General features: G+C 48.0%; 1 protein-coding gene across 3 annotated transcripts in view; it reads left to right on the top strand.

Moving 5' to 3' along the window:
* Nucleotides 1–18,657, top strand: part of zc3h4 (zinc finger CCCH-type containing 4) — a 75,151-nt gene that overhangs the window by 8,784 nt on the left and 47,710 nt on the right. For all 3 annotated transcript variants that reach the window (XM_038785937.1, XM_038785940.1, XM_038785938.1), the window contains exon 2: nt 4,401–4,632. In XM_038785937.1, coding sequence (XP_038641865.1) covers nt 4,401–4,632 — 232 coding nt within the window. The remainder of the gene's footprint in view (nt 1–4,400; nt 4,633–18,657) is intronic.

Genomic DNA, 18,657 nt, shown 5'->3' with positions numbered 1-18,657 from the left:
GGGGGGGGGGGGTCTGTATGTGTTAATGGTGACTATGGGTGATTCTGGATTCCTTTTTGTTATTTGTTTACGTTAAGTTGTAGGCTGTTTAGGGGTTGGTGGGAGGATGGGATTATTGTTGATATGGGGATTGACATTATATTTGTTACTGCTTATTGTTTATTGTTGTTGGGTGTAAATTTGGGAGTAAATGTGAAAAAGGAGAATAAAAATATATTTTTTTCAAAAGTGAATGGTACAACAGATTCTGATGTTTGAGAACAAACAAACTTGTTTTTATGTAACACCTTAAACACAATAAACACTTTTAAATTGGTAATCACCTTTTACAAGAGCGTAATCAGACAAATAAATGATACCAAGCTAAAGATGGAATGTTTTGTGCAGGTGGCTGGAAGCTTGTAAGAGTAGTACATCTCTGATGAGTATCAGGATAAAGAGATGGAGTGGATTTGGGAAGGTTGAAGCCACAGTTAGCAATGGTGAGATGCGGAAGTGGAGGAGAGTTGGAATGATGCAGAGTTCTTGCTAAGATGCAGAACACGTTGTTCTCCAGACATCCGTTTGAAGGGTTTAAGCAATGTACTGAGTACTGTTAGGGGCTGTATTGAGCAACACAAGCTCGGAGGCGATGAGGTTTGAACTGTGGTTTTCTGGTGAGTTGGTGCATCTTGGCAGTGCCACTGTTGACCTCTATGCTGGGGAGGGAATATATGAGTTAGGGTTCCCTCTACTGAATGCAGTTCAGTGGCTGAAATTGGAAAAGGTGCTTATGTCAGGTGAGGGCAGAGTTGGCGTATGGTGCTACAGATAGTACAATAGCTTGCTGACTTGCAAACGTTTAAACTTGAGTAGAGAATGTACACATGGTTAGGTATTGGAGGATGACCGGGTATGCCAAAATGTTTCAGAAAAGAAATTGTCTGCAGAATGTCGGTTTAAAATGATCAGATGGAATGTTTACATGGTACTTCAATAAATTAGCCATTGGTCAAAGTAATGAATTTTAACAAAGTTTTGTGCTATTCGCTGATAAATTGCATATTAATATTTTTCATTACCTTTTGCCTGTGCAGATATCAGAAAAACACAAAACTTATAAAAGTGATGTCATGTGACAGTAAAAGTCAGACTGAAATTTTGTGACACCCTTTCTCCCATTGGTGTTTGGAGAGAACTATGGCCTGCTAGAGGGGTAAAGGTTGTGAAAATCCACAGACAATTTCCAAAGAAGCAGCCAATGGGCCTTGCATTTCTTGCAATTAAAGTCTAAAGTAGAGATTTTGCTCAGGCAAGTGGAGTTGGGGGCTGGTTTACCACCACTAGTGTGGGCGACATGGTAGCCCAGTGGTTAGCACTGTTGCTTCACAGTACCAGGGACCCGGGTTCGATTCCCGGCTTGGGTCAGTGTCTGTGCGGAGCCTGCACGTTCTCCCCCTGTTTGCGTGGGTTTCCTCCGGGTGCTCCCGTTTCCTCCCACAAGTCCCCGAAAGACGTGCTGTTAGGTGAATTGGACATTCTGAATTCTCCCTCTGTGTACCCGAACAGGCGCCGGAATGTGGCGACTGGGGGATTTTCACAGTAACTTCATTGCAGTGTTCAGTAAGTCTACTTCTGACTCTAATCAGGATTATGATTAGCTCATACCCATCTTAGAAACTGCGTGTCATATGGAATGGCTGAGAAGTAGGAAGTGTGTGTGGTTGTACAGGTCCCCATTACAATACTTCAACCCAGACAGTAACGAGGGAGATGACACTGCAGCCACGTTTGATCCTCACTTACCATCATTGTGAGCACACTTACCAGATGCTATTAGATAATCAGAAGCAGTCAAACTAGCCAGTTGTGCTCTTTCAAACAGAGGAAGAAAGGCTTATAATATCCCAGCCACTCTCAGCTGAGATCTAACTCAGCACAAACAAGGGATTACATCTGGGATTTCACTCGTGTCTTCCACAGAACTAGCCTTTGGGTATATTACTGACGTTATTAGAAGTTATGTAAAAAAATATTTTTTAGGTAGCATCTTCATCCAACATGTTTCATTTCTGCAGTGTTAATCGAAGGTTGAGAACGGCATGGTGACGCAGCTGTTAGCACTGCTGCCTCACGGCGCTGAGGACCTGGGTTCGATCCCGGACCCGGGTCACTGTCCATGTGGAGATGGCACGTTCTTCCTGTGTCTACGTGGATCTCACCCCCACAACCCAAAGATGTTAAGGGTAGGTGAATTGGCCACGCTAAATTGCCCCTTAATTGGAAAAAAAATAATTGGATACTCAAATTTATATTAAAAAATGTTAAGCTAAGGTTGATTAGATTGAACATTAAGGTGTGGGAAACTGAGCTGTTTATATTTGGACACCACCAGAAGTCATTGCGTACATGTACCTTTCATCATTTAAACAATTAGAATAAATGTCTTCATTGATATGCAATTTTTAAAGCAGAAATGGGAATGTGTTTGAAGTTTGCTTTATTGTTCAATTGCCCGACTTTAGCCATAGTTTAGATCCTCGAAACCAATAATATTAATGAAATCACACCAGTAGTCAGAAATCAGATTGTGATTTTTCCCTCTTGATTTTCTCCTATCTTCTGAAATTGCTGGGATTCACCGATCCTGTTGGGTCTTTCTTTCTCTAACCATGGAGGTAGTTCTGACAATAAAGAGAGTCATAGCCCACGCTGCTGCTGATCTTCACCAAATATCCACATATACCTTCCAACAGGATTCACTGGTCACTGGGTCGTGTTTAGAGTGGAAATCTGCTCCCTCCAATAATGGGTACTGACTCCCAATTTAACTGTGGATGAGATTAGTTAGCTCACCACAGACCAAAATATCCAACCCGAGATCTCACTGGCCCACTTGCCCCAAACATCCACTACCCAAATACTGAGTCCTTGGCAGAGCTCCGATTTTGTGGGGTTATAAAATGGTTGCCTCGCCACTAAGTCAGAAGGGTCAACTTCAATCTCCGTTCTGTACTGAGCTCACCAACCTCAGCCAAGGCATAAGCTCTTGACCCCCAGTGCTCATGAAGGTTCAGAGGGGGAAAGATTAATCCGGGTCCAGGTGAGAACAGGAATGTTTACAGTGTCCCTACCCCCAAGGTGGACTGGCTTACCCTGAAAAGGCAAAGGATTCACAAGAAATAAAACACTGTTCAAAATACAGTATGGGAGCGCTCAATTTCTGACACGTCCACCCTATCGTCTGTTGTCCCATAGTGAAACAATGGTTAACTTTCACTCCTTGGGGCAGCACGGTGGCGCAGTGGGTTAGCCATGTTGCCTCACGGGGCCGAGGTCCCAGGTTCGATCCCGGCCCCGGGACACTGTCCGTGTTGAGTTTGCACATTCTTCCTGTGTTTGCTTGGGTTTTGCCCCCACAACCCATGGGTTTTGCCCCCACAACCCAAAGATGTGCAGGTAAGTGAATTGGTCACGCTAAATTGTCCCTTAATTGGGAAAAAATGAATTGGGTATTCTAAATTTAAAAAAAACTTTCACTCCTTAGTGAATAATAACAGTTTATGAGGTACCAGAGAATTACAGCATTATCATCGAAAAAAAAAGACTGCCGACAACTTTATTGTTTACTCACAAGATGAAAGCAATTGTTCTTTAAAGTTTTAAATAAAATTTAGAGTACCCAATTCGTTTTTTTACAATTAAGGGGCAGTTTAGCATGGCTCATCCACGTATTCTGCACATCTTTGGGTTGTGGGGGCGAAAGCCACACAGACACGGGGAGAATGTGCAAACTCCACACGGACAGTGACCCAGAGCCGGGATCGAACCTAGGACTTCGGCGCCGTGAGGCAGCAGGGCTAACCCACTGCGCCACCATACTGCCCCCCTTTAAAGTTATGAAAACTACATTTGAGAATGCTGTGGTACATGACAGTCAGGTTTTGTGCAAATTACAATACTAGTTCAGTAGATTATCCAGTTTTTAACCTTTTTTAAAATAAATTTAGAGTACCCAATTCATTTTTTTTTTAAATTGAGGGGCAATTTAGCGTGGCCAATTTACCTACTCTGCACATCTTTCGGGTTGTGGGGGCGAAACCCACGCAAACACGGGGAGAATGTGCAAACTCCACACGGACAGTGACCCAGAGCCGGGATCGAACCTGGGACCGTGGCGCCGTGAGGCAACAGGGCTAACCCACTGCGCCACCGTGCTGCCCTGTTTCTAACCTTTTACTGAGCAACACTGAATGGTCAATGCTGATCTCAATGAGGATTGGTAGTTTTATCGGTTTCAGCCCACTCGTAAAAGTTCATGCGTCATCATTTTTTCTTGCGTTTCTAAAAAGATTTGCATGAAATCACTTTGCACAATGTCAATTTCTGCCCCTGACAATGATTTATTTTTGGTGATACAGGGAAGAAGGAGAACTGGAGGAAGGGGAATTAGAAGATGACGGTGAGGAAGTGGAAGCTCAGGAGGAATCCCAGGAGAAAATCAAGAAAGAGAAAGGTGAAAAACAGGAAAAGGACCATGAAGATGAGGAGAAGGACAAGGACAAATCCCATCGTAGGATGAAGAGAAAGCGGAAAAAAGAAAGGGAAAAAGAAAAGAAGAGATCAAAAAAGAAACGGAAATCAAAGCACAAGGTAATCAGCCCCAATATCAACTGGAAGTCTTTTAAACAGCTCTCTATTCGTGACCACACCTAGGCATTATTTACCACAGAACAATGCCCGTGTGGTACCGTACCTTCCAGACTGCACATACTAACTTAGCAGGAACATTGCTCATATTCACCGCTGAATCGTAGAAATCTACGTGGCACCGTGGTTAGCATTGCTGCCTACGGCGCGGAGGACCCGGGTTCGAATCCCGGCCCTGGGTCACTGTCCGTGTGGAGTGATGCATGATCAATTACACAAAGACGAGAGTTGGATGTAATCGAGGCTTTATTACACCAAGATGTGTGGTCTCCAGCTGCTGAAGTGGCTGCCTCCCATAAATATGGGAGCACCCATATTTATACTCCGCCTACTGGGCGGAGCCAGAGGCAGGGAACTACCCCTGTACCTATAGTACAGGACCTTACCACAAAACACCTACACCGACATCCTCAATATACAATATATACATCAGTGGTGACTACCACATGGAGTTTGCACGTTCTCCCTGTGTCTGCGTGGGTTTTGCCCCCACAACCCAAAGATGTGCAGGTTAGGTGGATTGGCCACGCTAAAATTGCCCCTTAATTGGAAAAGAAGTAATTGGGTACTCTAAATTTATATAAAAAAAGAAAGTAAGGTAAAGTCACCATCGTCCCAGGTGGCCATAGGCTGTTTTCCCTTGAGGGCGAAAGCTGATGGTGGTAATTTCACCCGAGGATCACCACACCTCAGGCGAGGGGCTTGATAACCTCAGCCAGTACTGGAATTGAAATCGTGCTGCTGGCGTCACTCTGCATCACGAACCGGCTGTCCAGCCAAGTGAGTTAAACCGGCCCCAGGCCCCATAGAAACCTATCGTACAGAAGGGGGCAATTGCTCGTTGTGCCTGTGCCAGTTTAAAAAAGTTATGCAGTCTAATCCCACTGCAACACTTGCCCATAATCTTGTAAATTATGGCACAAATAGAATAGTTGTAGAATCATGGGATGGTTACAGCACAGGAGGCCATTCAGCCCACCTTGTCCAAGTGCACCAATTGAAACTGCCTCCACCACATTTCGTTCAGTCCATTCCAGATCCTAAAAGTTTTTTTTTTAAATTTAGAGTACCAATTATTTTTTTTACAATTAAGGGGCTATTTAGCTGGCCAATCCACCGACCTTGCACATTTTGGGTTGTGGGGCTGAGACCCACTTAGACATGGGAAGAAAGTGCAACTCCACACAGACAGTGACCCGGGATCGAACCCGGGTACCCGGCGCCATGAGGCAGCAGTGCTAACCACTGTGCCACCCTGTGTAAAAAACGTTTTAACTCATGTCACAGTTCAGGGCGGCACGTGGCACAGTGTCCCAGCCATCTCCCATTTATTAGTGTACAAATACCATCACCTGGTTAATGTGTAATTGCAATTCACAATGTAATTAAGATATGATAATTAGGATATACTCTAAAATGTAAACTTTTGAAAACTCAAGAATAATCTTCCAAACAAAATTATGTACATTTCCATCTTTTATGTCTCACATGTTATAACCAACCATTAATACATCGCACATTCCCCCTTCATTAAAAAATAAAATATTGATTTTTTTTTTATATCGTAACACCCTCTTCCAGTACATCTAATCATTTACTGAAACAAGCAGCCTTCTTTGGAAAGCAGTACGACAATTGGTGACTTGATTCCATCTTCTTGCCAGCAAAGTCAATTCGCAAAACCTTTTTTCAGTGACGCCCTTTGTTGAATGAACATTGTCCCAGAGTTATCCTTACAGCATTCTATGGCAACATTTCTCTCATATTGCCTCTTGTATAGTATTTTAACTCATTTTAGAGTGCCCAATTATGTTTTTTCCCCCCCAATTAAGGGGCAATTTAGCACGGCCACTTCACCTACCCTCCACATCTTTGGGTTGTGGGGGTGAGACCCAGCAGACACGGGGAGAATGTGTAAACTCCACACAGACAATGACCCTGGGACGGGATCGGGCCCGGGTCCTCGGCGCTGTGAGGAGGCAGTGCTAATCACTGTGCCACTCTGCCTCTTGTATAGTAAAGTACACCCCTATATTTATTGCTCCTATGAACACCAGTGTTTCAGCAACTAAGGTGCTTTTTAGGTTTTGAGTGTACAAAATGCTCAACTGTCCAATCGGTCTATTTCTTCCTCGGATGCAAGATATTTCGTGAGGAACTAGCCTGATTAATGGGATGCGATTAACGTATTAACAGTACCCAATTATTTTTCCCCCCCCCCATTAAGGGGCAATTTAGCGTGGCCAATCCACCAACCCTGCACATATTTATTTTGGGATTGTGGGAGTGAGACCCACGCAGACACGGGGAGAATGTGAAAACTCCACACGGACAGTGACCTGGGACCTCAGTGCCGTGAGGCAGCAGTGATAACCACTGTGCCACCCCTTCTGCTTAACATTCTAATCTATATATTTAAAGCCCCCCCCCTCCCTCAGCCTGGTTACCAACCTTAGATTTAAAAAAATAGGAGGAGTTGATCACCCGCTCAAATTCTACACAAAATCATCAGCATATATTATAAAGATACCTGCTAGTTTCTCCTTGTGATACCATTAGAATCGTGCTGGTCTGCCTTTAGCTGAACACAAACAGTTTTTCAGTAAGACAGAACAAACTAAAATACCATACCTGTGACACCATCACTCAGCTCATGAACATACTGGAACAGTTTCCCTCACATCACCACCTTCTTTAGGTGGTTTCATAGAACGATACAGCGCAGTACAGGCCCTTCGGCCCTCGATGTTGCACCGACATGGAAAAAAAAACTAAAGGCCATCTAACCTACACTATGCCCTTATCATCCATATGCTTATCCAATAAACTTTTAAATGCCCTCAATGTTGGCGAGTTCACTACTGTTGCAGGTAGGGCATTCCACGGCCTCACCGCTCTTTGCGTAAAAAACCCACCTCTGACCTCTGTCCTATATCTATTACCCCTCAATTTAAGGCTATGTCCCCTCGTGCTAGCCACCCTATCTCGCTGTCCACCCTATCTAACCCTCTGATCATTTTGTATGCCTCTATTAAGTCACCTCTTAACCTTCTTCTCTCTAACGAAAACAACCTCAAGTCCATCAGCCTTTCCTCATAAGATTTTCCCTCCATACCAGGCAACATCCTGGTAAATCTCCTCTGCACCCGTTCCAAAGCTTCCACGTCCTTCCTATAATGAGGCGACCAGAACTGTACGCAATACTCCAAATGCGGCCGTACTAGAGTTTTGTACAACTGCAACATGACCTCATGGCTCCGGAACTCAATCCCTCTACCAATAAAGGCCAACACACCATAGGCCTTCTTCACAACCCTATCAACCTGGGTGCCAACTTTCAGGGATCTATGTACATGGACACCGAGATCCCTCTGCTCATCCACACTACCAAGAATTTTACCATTAGCCAAATATTCCGCATTCCTGTTATTCTTTCCAAAGTGAATCACCTCACACTTCTCCACATTAAACTCCATTTGCCACCTCTCAGCCCAGCTCTGCAGCTTATCTATGTCCCTCTGTAACCTGCAACATCCTTCCGCACTGTCTACAACTCCACCGACTTTAGTGTTGTCTGCAAATTTACTCACCCATCCTTCTACGCCCTCCTCTAGGTCATTTATAAAAATGACAAACAGCAACGGCCCCAGAACAGATCCTTGTGGTACGCCACTCGTAACTGAACTCCATTCTGAACATTTCCCATCAACTACCACTCTCTGTCTTCTTTCAACTAGCCTATTTCTGATCCACATCTCTAAATCACCCTCAATCCCCAGCCTCCGTATTTTCTGCAATAGCCGACCGTGGGGAACCTTATCAAACGCTTTACTGAAATCCATAAACACCACATCAACTGCTCTACCCTCGTCAACCTGTTCAGTCACCTTCTCAAAGAACTCGATAAGGTTTGTGAGGCATGACCTACCCTTCACAAAACCATGCTGACTATACCTAATCATATTATTCCTATCTAGATGATTATAAATTGTATCTTTTATAATCCTCTCCAAAACCTTACCCACCACAGACGTTAGGCTCACCGGCCTATAGTTACCGGGGTTATCTCTACTCCCCTTCTTGAACAAAGGGACCACATTTGCTATCCTCCAGTCCTCTGGCACTATTCCTGTAGCCAATGATGACCTAAAAATCAAAGCCAAAGGCTCAGCAATCTCTTCCCAGGCTTCCCAGAGAATCCTAGGATAAATCCCATCCGGCCCCGGGGACTTATCTATTTTCACCTTGTCCAGAATTGCCAACACTTCTTCCCTACGCACCTCAATGCCATCCCTGAAACACTCCCTGTTGAAATTTCTCACCATGCAAAAATGCAGCTTTACGTACCCAGGAATATGCTGCTGAAAGAGCTAGGCAAATCTTCCAGCTGAATCTTCCTGAAGTAGGGCCGTGCATATGCTGCTGAAAGAGGTAGGCAAATTTTCAAGCTGACTTTTCCTGAAGTAGGGGCATCGAGCCTGACATCTTGCTCACCAAATCTTTCTTCTAAACCTCGGATCGGAGCTACTAGTCTGGTTTTAGCCTTATACATGCCACCAGTAAGCATCTTTTCCTGCATATCCACCTGTGTGACAAGGCTAGCTGATTCCATCTGGTATTTGTGTTTTTTTTGTTTGACACCCTTTAGTTAACTTTCATTAGTTGGTAGCCACTCAAACTTTGCAATCATAAGGGCATCTATTTCTAGTGGGCATTCTTAGCCTGTTCTTGTGTCAAACTGCCTCTCCTCGCTCTCTTTTCTCTTTCCTCTTTCTGGACTAATAGCCTTATCTTAAACCTCAGTGTCATTTTGTTCATGATCAGATGTAAAACTGGCTGTGTTCATCCCTTTGTTTGATGCAAGCTGCTCCTCGTAAAATTCATGGTGCCGCACCGCTTCATTTTCAATTGCCTGCTAGGTAAATGTATAGCCTCCAGCAGCACACACACCTTCCCATGTTGGAAAGTACCGTCTTTCCATCACAACCTATAACCTTGGCTGGTCCTTCTCTATTCTTTTAACCCTTCTCTTTTGTAACATACCATGTCCCCTGAATTAAAGTGTATTTCTGATGGCCTGATGTTGTTCTCAAAAACTCACCAAATGTTCTCCTAAACCTCAGGCTGGATACATTTTCTTGCATGCAGGTGCTCAGAAAACATTTTTTTTTTTAAAATAATTTTTATTCAAATTTTCCAACAACAAATTTTATCCCAACAAAAACATAAAAAAAAACAGAAACCCCTCCCCGCCAATACAAAGCAATAAATTAACAACAAGAACAAGTAATAAACATAGAATCGTAAGAACAAACCCCCATAACCGACCCATAGTCGCCGCCCCCCCTCGGGGTTGCTGCTGAGATTGACCACCCTCTAACACTCCGCCAGGAAATCAAGAAAGGGCTGCCACCGCCGAAAGAACCCTTGTACCGACTCCCTCAGGGCAAACTTGACCCTCTCCAGTTTAATGAACCCAGCCATGTCGCTGATCCAGGATTCCGGGCTCGGGGGCCTCGCGCCCCTCCACTGTAGAAGGATCCTGCGCCGGGCTACTAGGGACGCAAAGGCCAGGATACTGGCCTCTCTCGCCTCCTGCACGCCCGGCTCCGATGCCACCCCAAAAATAGCGAGCCCCCAGCCTGGTTCCACGCTGGAACCAACCACCCTGGACAAGGTCCCCGCCACCTCCTTCCAGAAACCCTCCAGTGCCGGACAAGCCCAAAACATGTGGGTGTGATTCGCTGGGTTTCCCGAACACCTCCCACACCTGTCCTCACCCCCAAAGAACCAGCACAGCCTGGTCCCAGTCATATGCGCCCTGTGCAGCACCTTTAGCTGAATTAAACTAAGCCGTGCGCAAGAAGAGGAAGAATTCACCCTCCCCAGGGCGTCCGCCCTCGTCCCCTTGTCAATCGCCTCCCCCAACTCCTCCTCCCACTTCGCTTTCAGCTCCTCCACCGAGGCCTCCTCCCCCTCCTGCATCACCTGATAAATTGCAGAGCTCCTGCCCTCACCGACCCTATCCTGAATCCCCCTTGGCGGCAATAGCGGAAACTCCGCCACCTGCCGCCTAACAAACGCCTAAATCTGCATATACCTGAAGGTATTCCCTGGGGGGGAGACCCCACTTCCCCTCCAACTCCTCTAGGGTCGCAAACTTCCCGTCGAGGAAGAGGTCCCCCATCCGCTTGATACCTGCCCTATGCCAGCTCAAAAACCCTCCATCTATCCTCCCTGGTACAAACTGGTGGTTCCCCCATATCGGGGACCAAACTAAGGCCTTCACTTCCCCCCTATGACGCCTCCACTGACCCCAGATTTTGAGGGTAGCTACCACTACTGGACTCGTAGAGTACCTTGCCAGGGGGAGTGGCAGCGGGGCCGTCACCAGCGCCCCCAAACTCGTTCCCACACAGGACGCTGCCTCCATCCTCTTCCATGCGGCTCCCTACCCAGTAAGGCGTTTGATAAGGTTCCCCACGGTAGGCTATTGCAGAAAATACAGAAGTATCGGATTGAAGGTGATTTAGCGGTTTGGATCAGTAATTGGCTAGCTGAAAGAAGACAGAGGGTGGTGGTTGATGGCAAATGTTCATCCTGGAGTTCAGTTACTAGTGGTGTACCGCAAGGATCTATTTTGGGGCCACTGCTGTTTGTCATTTTTATAAATGACCTGGAAGAGGGTGTAGAAGGATGGGTTCGTAAATTTGCAGATGATACGAAGGTCGGTGGAGTTGTGGATAGTGCTGAAGGATGTTATAGGTTACAGAGGGACATAGATAAGCTGCAGAGCTGGGCTGAGAGGTGACAGATGGAGTTTAATGCGGAAAAGTGTGAGGTGGTTCACTTTGGAAGGAGTAACAGGAATGCAGAGTACTGGGCTAATGGCAAGATTCTTGGTAGTGTAGATGAACAGAGAGATCTCGGCATCCAGGTACATAAATCCCTGAAAGTTGCCACCCAGGTTAATAGGGCTGTTAAGAAGGCATATGGTGTGCTAGCCTTTATCAGTAGGGGGATTGAGTTTCGGAGCCACGAGGTCATGCTGCAGCTGTACAAAACTCTGGTGTGGCCGCACCTGGAGTACTGCGTACAGTTCTGGTCACCACATTATAGGAAGGATGTGGAAGCTTTGGAAAGGGTTCAGAGGAGATTTACTAGGATGTTGCCTGGTATGGAGGGAAGGTCTTACGAGGAAAGGCTCAGGGACTTGAGGTTGTTTTCGTTAGAGAGGAGAAGGCTGAGAGGTGACTTAATAGAGACATATAAGATAGTCAGAGGGTTAGGTAGGGTGGACAGTGAGAGTCTTTTTCCTCGGATGGTGATGACCAACACGAGGGGACATAGCTTTAAATTGAGGGGTGGTAGATATAGGACAGATGTCAGAGGCAGTTTCTTTACTCAGAGAGTAGTAGGGGTGTGGAACGCCCTGCCTGCAACAGTAGTAGACTCGCCAACTTTAAGGGCATTTAAGTGGCCACTGGATAGACATATGGATGAAAATGGAATAGTGTAGGTCAGATAGGCTTCAGATGGTTTCACGGGTCAGCGCAACATCGAGGGCCGAAGGGCCTGTACTGCGCTGTAATGTTCTACGTTCTATGTTCTACCCCTCCATCACCCACCTACGAATCATTGCCACATTCGCGGCCCAGTAATACCCACACAGGTTGGGCAACGCCAGTCCATCCATCTCCCTGCCTCGCTCCAAGAATACCCTCCTCACTCTCGGGGTCTTCTGCGCCCACACAAACCCCAAGATGCTCCTATTAACCCTCCTAAAGAAAGCCTTCTGAATCGTGATGGGTAAACACTGGAAGAGAAACAAAAACCTCGGGAGCACCGTCATCTTAACTGACTGGACCCTACCCGCTAGGGAGAGTGGCAGCACATCCCACCTCCTAAACCCCTCCTCCATCTGCTCCACCAGCCTCGTAAAGTTTAACCTATGCAGGGCCCCCCAGCTCCTGGCTATCTGGACTCCCAAATATCTGAAGCTCCTCTCTGCCCTCTTCAATGGAAGCGCCCCTATCTCCTTCTCCTGGTCCCCCACATGCACCACAAACAATTCACTCTTCCCCACGTTGAAGATCAGAGAAATTAGTGCTCTGGACATCATCGGGGGCAAAGCCCCCCCCTCCCTTGCCTCGTTCAGGGTCCTCACTAACAGCGGGCCCAGCAGGTCTGAGAACTTCTTGTAAAACTCCACCGGGAACCCCTCAGGCACCGGTGCCTTCCCTGACTGCATACTCCCCAACTCAGCTCCTCCAACTCAATTGGGGCACCCAGACCCTCCACCCGCTTCTCCCCCACTCTCGGGAACTCCAGCTTATCCAAAACCGGTACAGCTCCTCATAAAAGGAACTGAACACCCCATTGATACCCCTTGCACTCCGCACCAGACTCCCTCCTACCTACATCTCTAACTCCCCCTATCTCTCTCGCTGCCTCCCGCTTCCAGAGCTGGTGGGCCAGCATCCGACTTGCCTTCTCCCCGTACTCATATACCGCCCCCTGCGCCCTCCTCCACTGCACCTCCGCTTTCCGGGTGGTCAATATGTCAAAATCCGCTTGGAGACTATGACGCTTCCTCAAAAGCCCCTCTTCCTGGACATCCGCGTACCTCCTGTCCACCCTTACCATTTCTTTCACCAACCTCTCCCTCTCCTTTTTCTCCCCTTCTCCCTATGTGCCCTAATAGATATCAGCTCCCCTCTAACCACCGCCTTCAACGCCTCCCAGACCACTCCCACCTGCACCTCCCCATTGTCGTTAGCTTCCAAGTACCCCTCTATACACCTACGGACCCGCCCACATACTTCCTCCTCCGACAGAAGCCCCACATCTAACCTCCGCAGTGGGCGTTGATCCTCCCCCTCCCCCAGCTCCAGGTCCACCGAATGCGGAGCGTGGTCTGATATGGCTATCGCCGAATACTCCGCCCCTACCATCCTCGGGATTAGCGCCCTACTGAGGACAAAAAAGTCGATCCGGGAATAAGCCTTGTGGACGTGGGAGAAAAACGAGAACTCCCTACCTCCCGGCCTCAAAAACCTCCAAGGGTCCACCCCTCCCATCTGGTCCATGAACCCTCTCAGCACTGTGGCCGCCGCCGGCCTCTTACCCGTTTTGGACCTCGAACGATCCAGAGCCGGGTCCAGCACTGTATTAAAATCTCCGACAAAATCAAACCCCCGACTCCTGGTCTGGGATCCGGCTCAGCATGCGCCGCATGAAGCCTGCATCATCCCAATTAGGGGCGTACACATTGACCAGTACCACCTGCTCCCCTGGAGCCTATCGCTCACCATTACATATCTGCCACAGCTATCCGCCACCACACTTGACGCCCAAACGATAAGCTCTTTCCAACCAAAATCGCCACCCCCCGGTTCCTCGCATCTAACCCCAAGTGGAACACTTGCCTTTCTCAGCCTAACCTGATCCTCCACCTTAAGGTGCGTCTCCTGGAGCATTGCTACGTCCACCCCCAGCCCCTTCAAGTGCGTCATCACCCTGGCCCGCTTCACCGGACCATTCAGCCCCCTTACATTCCATGTGACAGCCGAATCGGGGTGGGTCTTCCCCCTCCCTCTGCGCCGGTCAGCCATAGCTCTCCCTCGACCCACCACGTGCCCGCAGTATTCCCCGGGCCCGTTCCCCACGGTGGCAGATCCCCTTCCCACCCCCCCCTATCTCCAACAGTTCCCCTTCAGCCCTTCCAGCAGCAACCCGGTGCCTCCCTCCTAATTCTCCCCCCCCCCCCCCCCCCCCCCCCCCCCCCCCCCCCCCCCCCCGGCCACCCCTCTCCCTAGCTAGGGCTCCCCCTAGGTGCGCTATCTCTTCCATCGCACCTCCGTAAGTCAGCCAACTCCTGCTGACCCCGGCTGCTTCCGCCACCCCGAAGACCCTCCCAGTGCAACACAACCGCCACTCACCCCGACCGGTGCCGGCTCCTCCCACTCCACCTCCAGCGCGGGAAAAAAGCCCGCGCTTCCATCTAGAACCCCACCCCCCCCCGACCCAAAACGCGGGAAAGAGAAGGGCGCGCGACCCAACGGGCCCGCGATACAGCTCCCCAACCCTCCACCAGTCAAAAAAAAACCCAAGGCACCAAAATAAATAATTAAAAAGCCCCAAAAAGCGAAAAAACAAAAAGGAACCAACAAAAACGGAAAAAAGAAAGGTATAAGGGAGGACAATGCCTCCGGACAATATACATCAGTCCTCAGCCCCCCCCAGTCCTCAGTTCGAGTCCAGCTTCTCTGCCTGGACAAAGGCCCAGGCATCTTCCGGGGAGTCAAAGTAGAGCTGGCGGTCTTTATAAGTGACCCAGAGGCGTGCCGGCTGTAGCAGGCCGAACTTCACCCCTTTCTTGTGGAGCACTGCCTTCTTCCGGTTAAAACCAGCCCTTCTCTTCGCCACCTCCGCACTCCAGTCCTGATAAATCCGGATCTCTGCGTTCTCCCACCTGCTGCTCCTCTCCTTCTTCGCCCATCTCAGCACACACTCACGGTCGATGAAGCGCTGAAAACGGACCAGCACCACCCTTGGCGGCTCGTTCGGCCTGGGCTTCCTCAGCAACACTCGATGGGCACCCTCCAGCTCCAAGGGCCCTTGGAAGGACCCCGCACCCATTAGCGAGTTCAGCATCAAAGCCACATAGGCCCCCCAAGTCCAAACCTTCCAGCCCTTCCGGGAGGCCCAGGAACTGCAAGTTCTTCCGCCGGGAGCGGTTCTCCATTTCCTCCATCCTCGCTTGCCATTTCTTGTGAAGCGCCTCGTGCGACTCCACCTTCACTGCCAGGCCTAGGATTTCATCCTCGTTCTCCGAGGCCTTCTGCCGTAACTCGCGGATCTCTGCGCCCTGAGCCCTCTGAGTCGCCATGAGCTTGTCCATTGAGGCCTTAAGCGGTTCCAGGAGCTCAGCTTTCAGCTCTCTGAAGCAGCTTCTGGGCCCACTGCTGCCACGCTGCCAGTTCCCCACCCGCCGCCATCTTGTTTTTCCTGCCTCACACCTTCCTCTGCTCCAAAGCCGATTTTTTGACCGTCCCGCTCCTGGTCCAGTCCATCCACCGGCCGATGATCGCAGCAGATGTTTTCCCCCACCAGGGAAAGTCCAGCCAGTGCCGCAACGGGCCCTTAAAAGAGCCCAAAAGACCAAAAAAAGTGGGAGCTACCGAACATGCAGCTTAGCTCCACATCGCCGCAACCGGAAGTCCTGCTCAGAAAACATTTGACTAATTGTCATGGCTTCCAAAGCCAGGGGATGATCCCACATCCAAGTATTTTTGTATTTCTCCCCAAAATTAAGGGGCAGCAGGGTAGCATGGTGGTTAGCATAAATGCTTCACAGCTCCAGGGTCCCCGGTTCGATTCCCGGCTGGGTCACTGTCTGTGTGGAGTCTGCACGTCCTCCCCCTGTGTGCGTGGGTTTCCTCCGGGTGCTCCGGTTTCCTCCCACAGTCCAAAGATGTGCGGGTTAGGTGGATTGGCCATGCTAAATTGCCCGTAGTCCTAATAAAAGTAAGGTTAAGGGGGGGTTGTTGGGTTACGGGTATAGGGTGGATACGTGGGTTTGAGTGGGGTGATCATGGCTCGGCACAACATTGAGGGCCGGAGGGCCTGTTCTGTGCTGTACTGTTCTATGTTCAACAAAATTGATCGGGATTGCAGCCCACGCCAGGAGAGATGTCAGTTTACAGCTTGGTTGGTCAGCAAGATGTGGTGAAGCATCTCAATTACCCGTGTGATTTCCTTTTACAAACCCCATTGTTAAAAAGGGACTTTCCACAAATTCTGACAAATTCCTCCCCTCCCATTATCAGACAACAATTACCTTTCTTTATTGTATATTATTGTCGACAGACAAATATTGTCCGGTAGCTTATCACACGCTTTGGCCAGATTATTAAACATTTACTGAGTGTCCTTACCTACGAGATGAACAAAGGACAAAAACAGATTTGTGGTTTAACCCAATTTTATTCACAAACAACTCAATTTTCTTGCACAAAACTCAACAGAACTCTTAATCTTCTTATAAAATAATCCAACTGTCTGAGACTATAAATACTACCTGTGCCGATGAACTCGAGTCACCAGGACCAATTCACTGAGCTCTCATTTCAGGTGAGGCAGGGCTTCACGTGCACCTCCTTCAATTTGGCCTATTGCATTTGCTGCTCCCAATGCGGTCTACTCTAAATTGGGCTAAACACTGTCTGGGTGATAGCTTTAGAGAATGGTCTGTTCGCAAGCAAGACCCAGGCCTTCCTATCCCTTGCAATTTCAACTGCTCTCCTCCACAAGTCTGATCTTGTCCTGCTGCAATGTTCCAGTGAAGCCCAGCGCAAACTGGAGGAACAGCACCTCATCTTCCAATTAGGCACGTTACAATTACAGCTCCCTTCTCTCTCCTCCGATGCTGTCAGAACTGCTGAGATTGTCCAGTTTTGTTGTCCTTTCCTTTGTTTTGCCATTAACACATTCGGATCTATTAACATACCACTATCAGCACCCTTCTTAGCTTTGCTCAACATTTACAGTCCATTCATCTTTTTGTCAATTTCCACCCATCACTGCCCTTCTAGCTAGCTCAACAATCTGATGTTAAATTCAGTGATATCTTCTATGGAATAACAATCAAAATCTGATTATAGAACATAGAACAGTACAGCACAGAACAGGCCCTTCGGCCCTCGATGTTGTGCCGAGCAATGATCACCCCACTTAAACCCACGTAACCCGTATACCCGTAACCCAACAATCCCCCCATTAACCTTACACTACGGGCAATTTAGCATGGCCAATCCACCTAACCCGCACATCTTTGGACTGTGGGAGGAAACCGGAGCACCCGGAGGAAACCCACGCACACACGGGGAGGACGTGCAGACTCCACACAGACAGTGACCCAGCCGGGAATCGAACCTGGGACCCTGGAGCTGTGAAGCATTGATGCTAACCACCATGCTACCGTGAGGCCAATATGCATTGACATCCATGAAATTTTACAGATTTATCTAGACCAGTGCATCTCAAACTATCTGATGTGGTGTACCGGCAGTTTTTTTTTTTCAATGTGCCAGGGACTGGTAAGCGAAACAAGCCAATCCAGGATTACTGTCTCTTTCTTTTCTGGAAACACTCCAAGTACCGGCAGACGATGGCTCGAGTACCGGCACCGGTACACGTACCACACTTTGAGAAGCACCGATCTAGACCATCCTCAGTGTCCAATCGATAAGCCTCTAGCTCCAAAAATATGTTGTACCTGATCCTGTGTCTGGAAGAAAACACAAGTGCCAAAGGCATACCTTGTTTTTGGTTTGGTAAAGATGTAACCCCTGACCACATATCCACTTTGTTCTACTGGTCAAAAGGTTCAGCTTCACAGATCAAAAAAGTGGAAAAATCATACTCTGATACTTACACTTGGTTTCACTCCAAATTCACTCCAATTTATATTCAGGCAGAAGATTGTCATCTCTAGTTTCCAATCTTCACCTTCAGACTAACCTTACTCTCCCCAATGTTAATCACATCCATACCAGTTGATGAAATAAAAGCTCCGACACTGCTGTTTTCTTTGTGAGGTGCATTTATTGCCTTAATTCCCAGTCACTACTTTCCTCCACCCCCTGGTGTCCCTGCTGTCCTCATTTATACTCTTGTGCATACCTGTAAAGCCATAAGGGGACAAATGTCCTCATTTATCGGCGTATAAATACCCAGCACCTGTCTACCAGTGTAATTGCCATGAAACCATAAACAATGTAATTAATAAGACATTGACACGCTGTCATGCCATTCCTTCTGGGAGTGGACCTCGGCTATACCCACCGATTAAACAGGACCCATTGTTTTACTCCAGATTTGCCCCAAAGTCTTTGATTGGCCCAGATCCAATCTCACTCCGCTTGAAATTGACCTTCATCCAATACAATATTTGAATGTAGATTG

Source organism: Scyliorhinus canicula, chromosome 27, assembly GCF_902713615.1.
Source record: "Scyliorhinus canicula chromosome 27, sScyCan1.1, whole genome shotgun sequence".
NCBI classification, from domain to species: Eukaryota; Metazoa; Chordata; class Chondrichthyes; order Carcharhiniformes; family Scyliorhinidae; genus Scyliorhinus; species Scyliorhinus canicula.
This window is presented reverse-complemented; position numbering and strand designations above follow the sequence as displayed.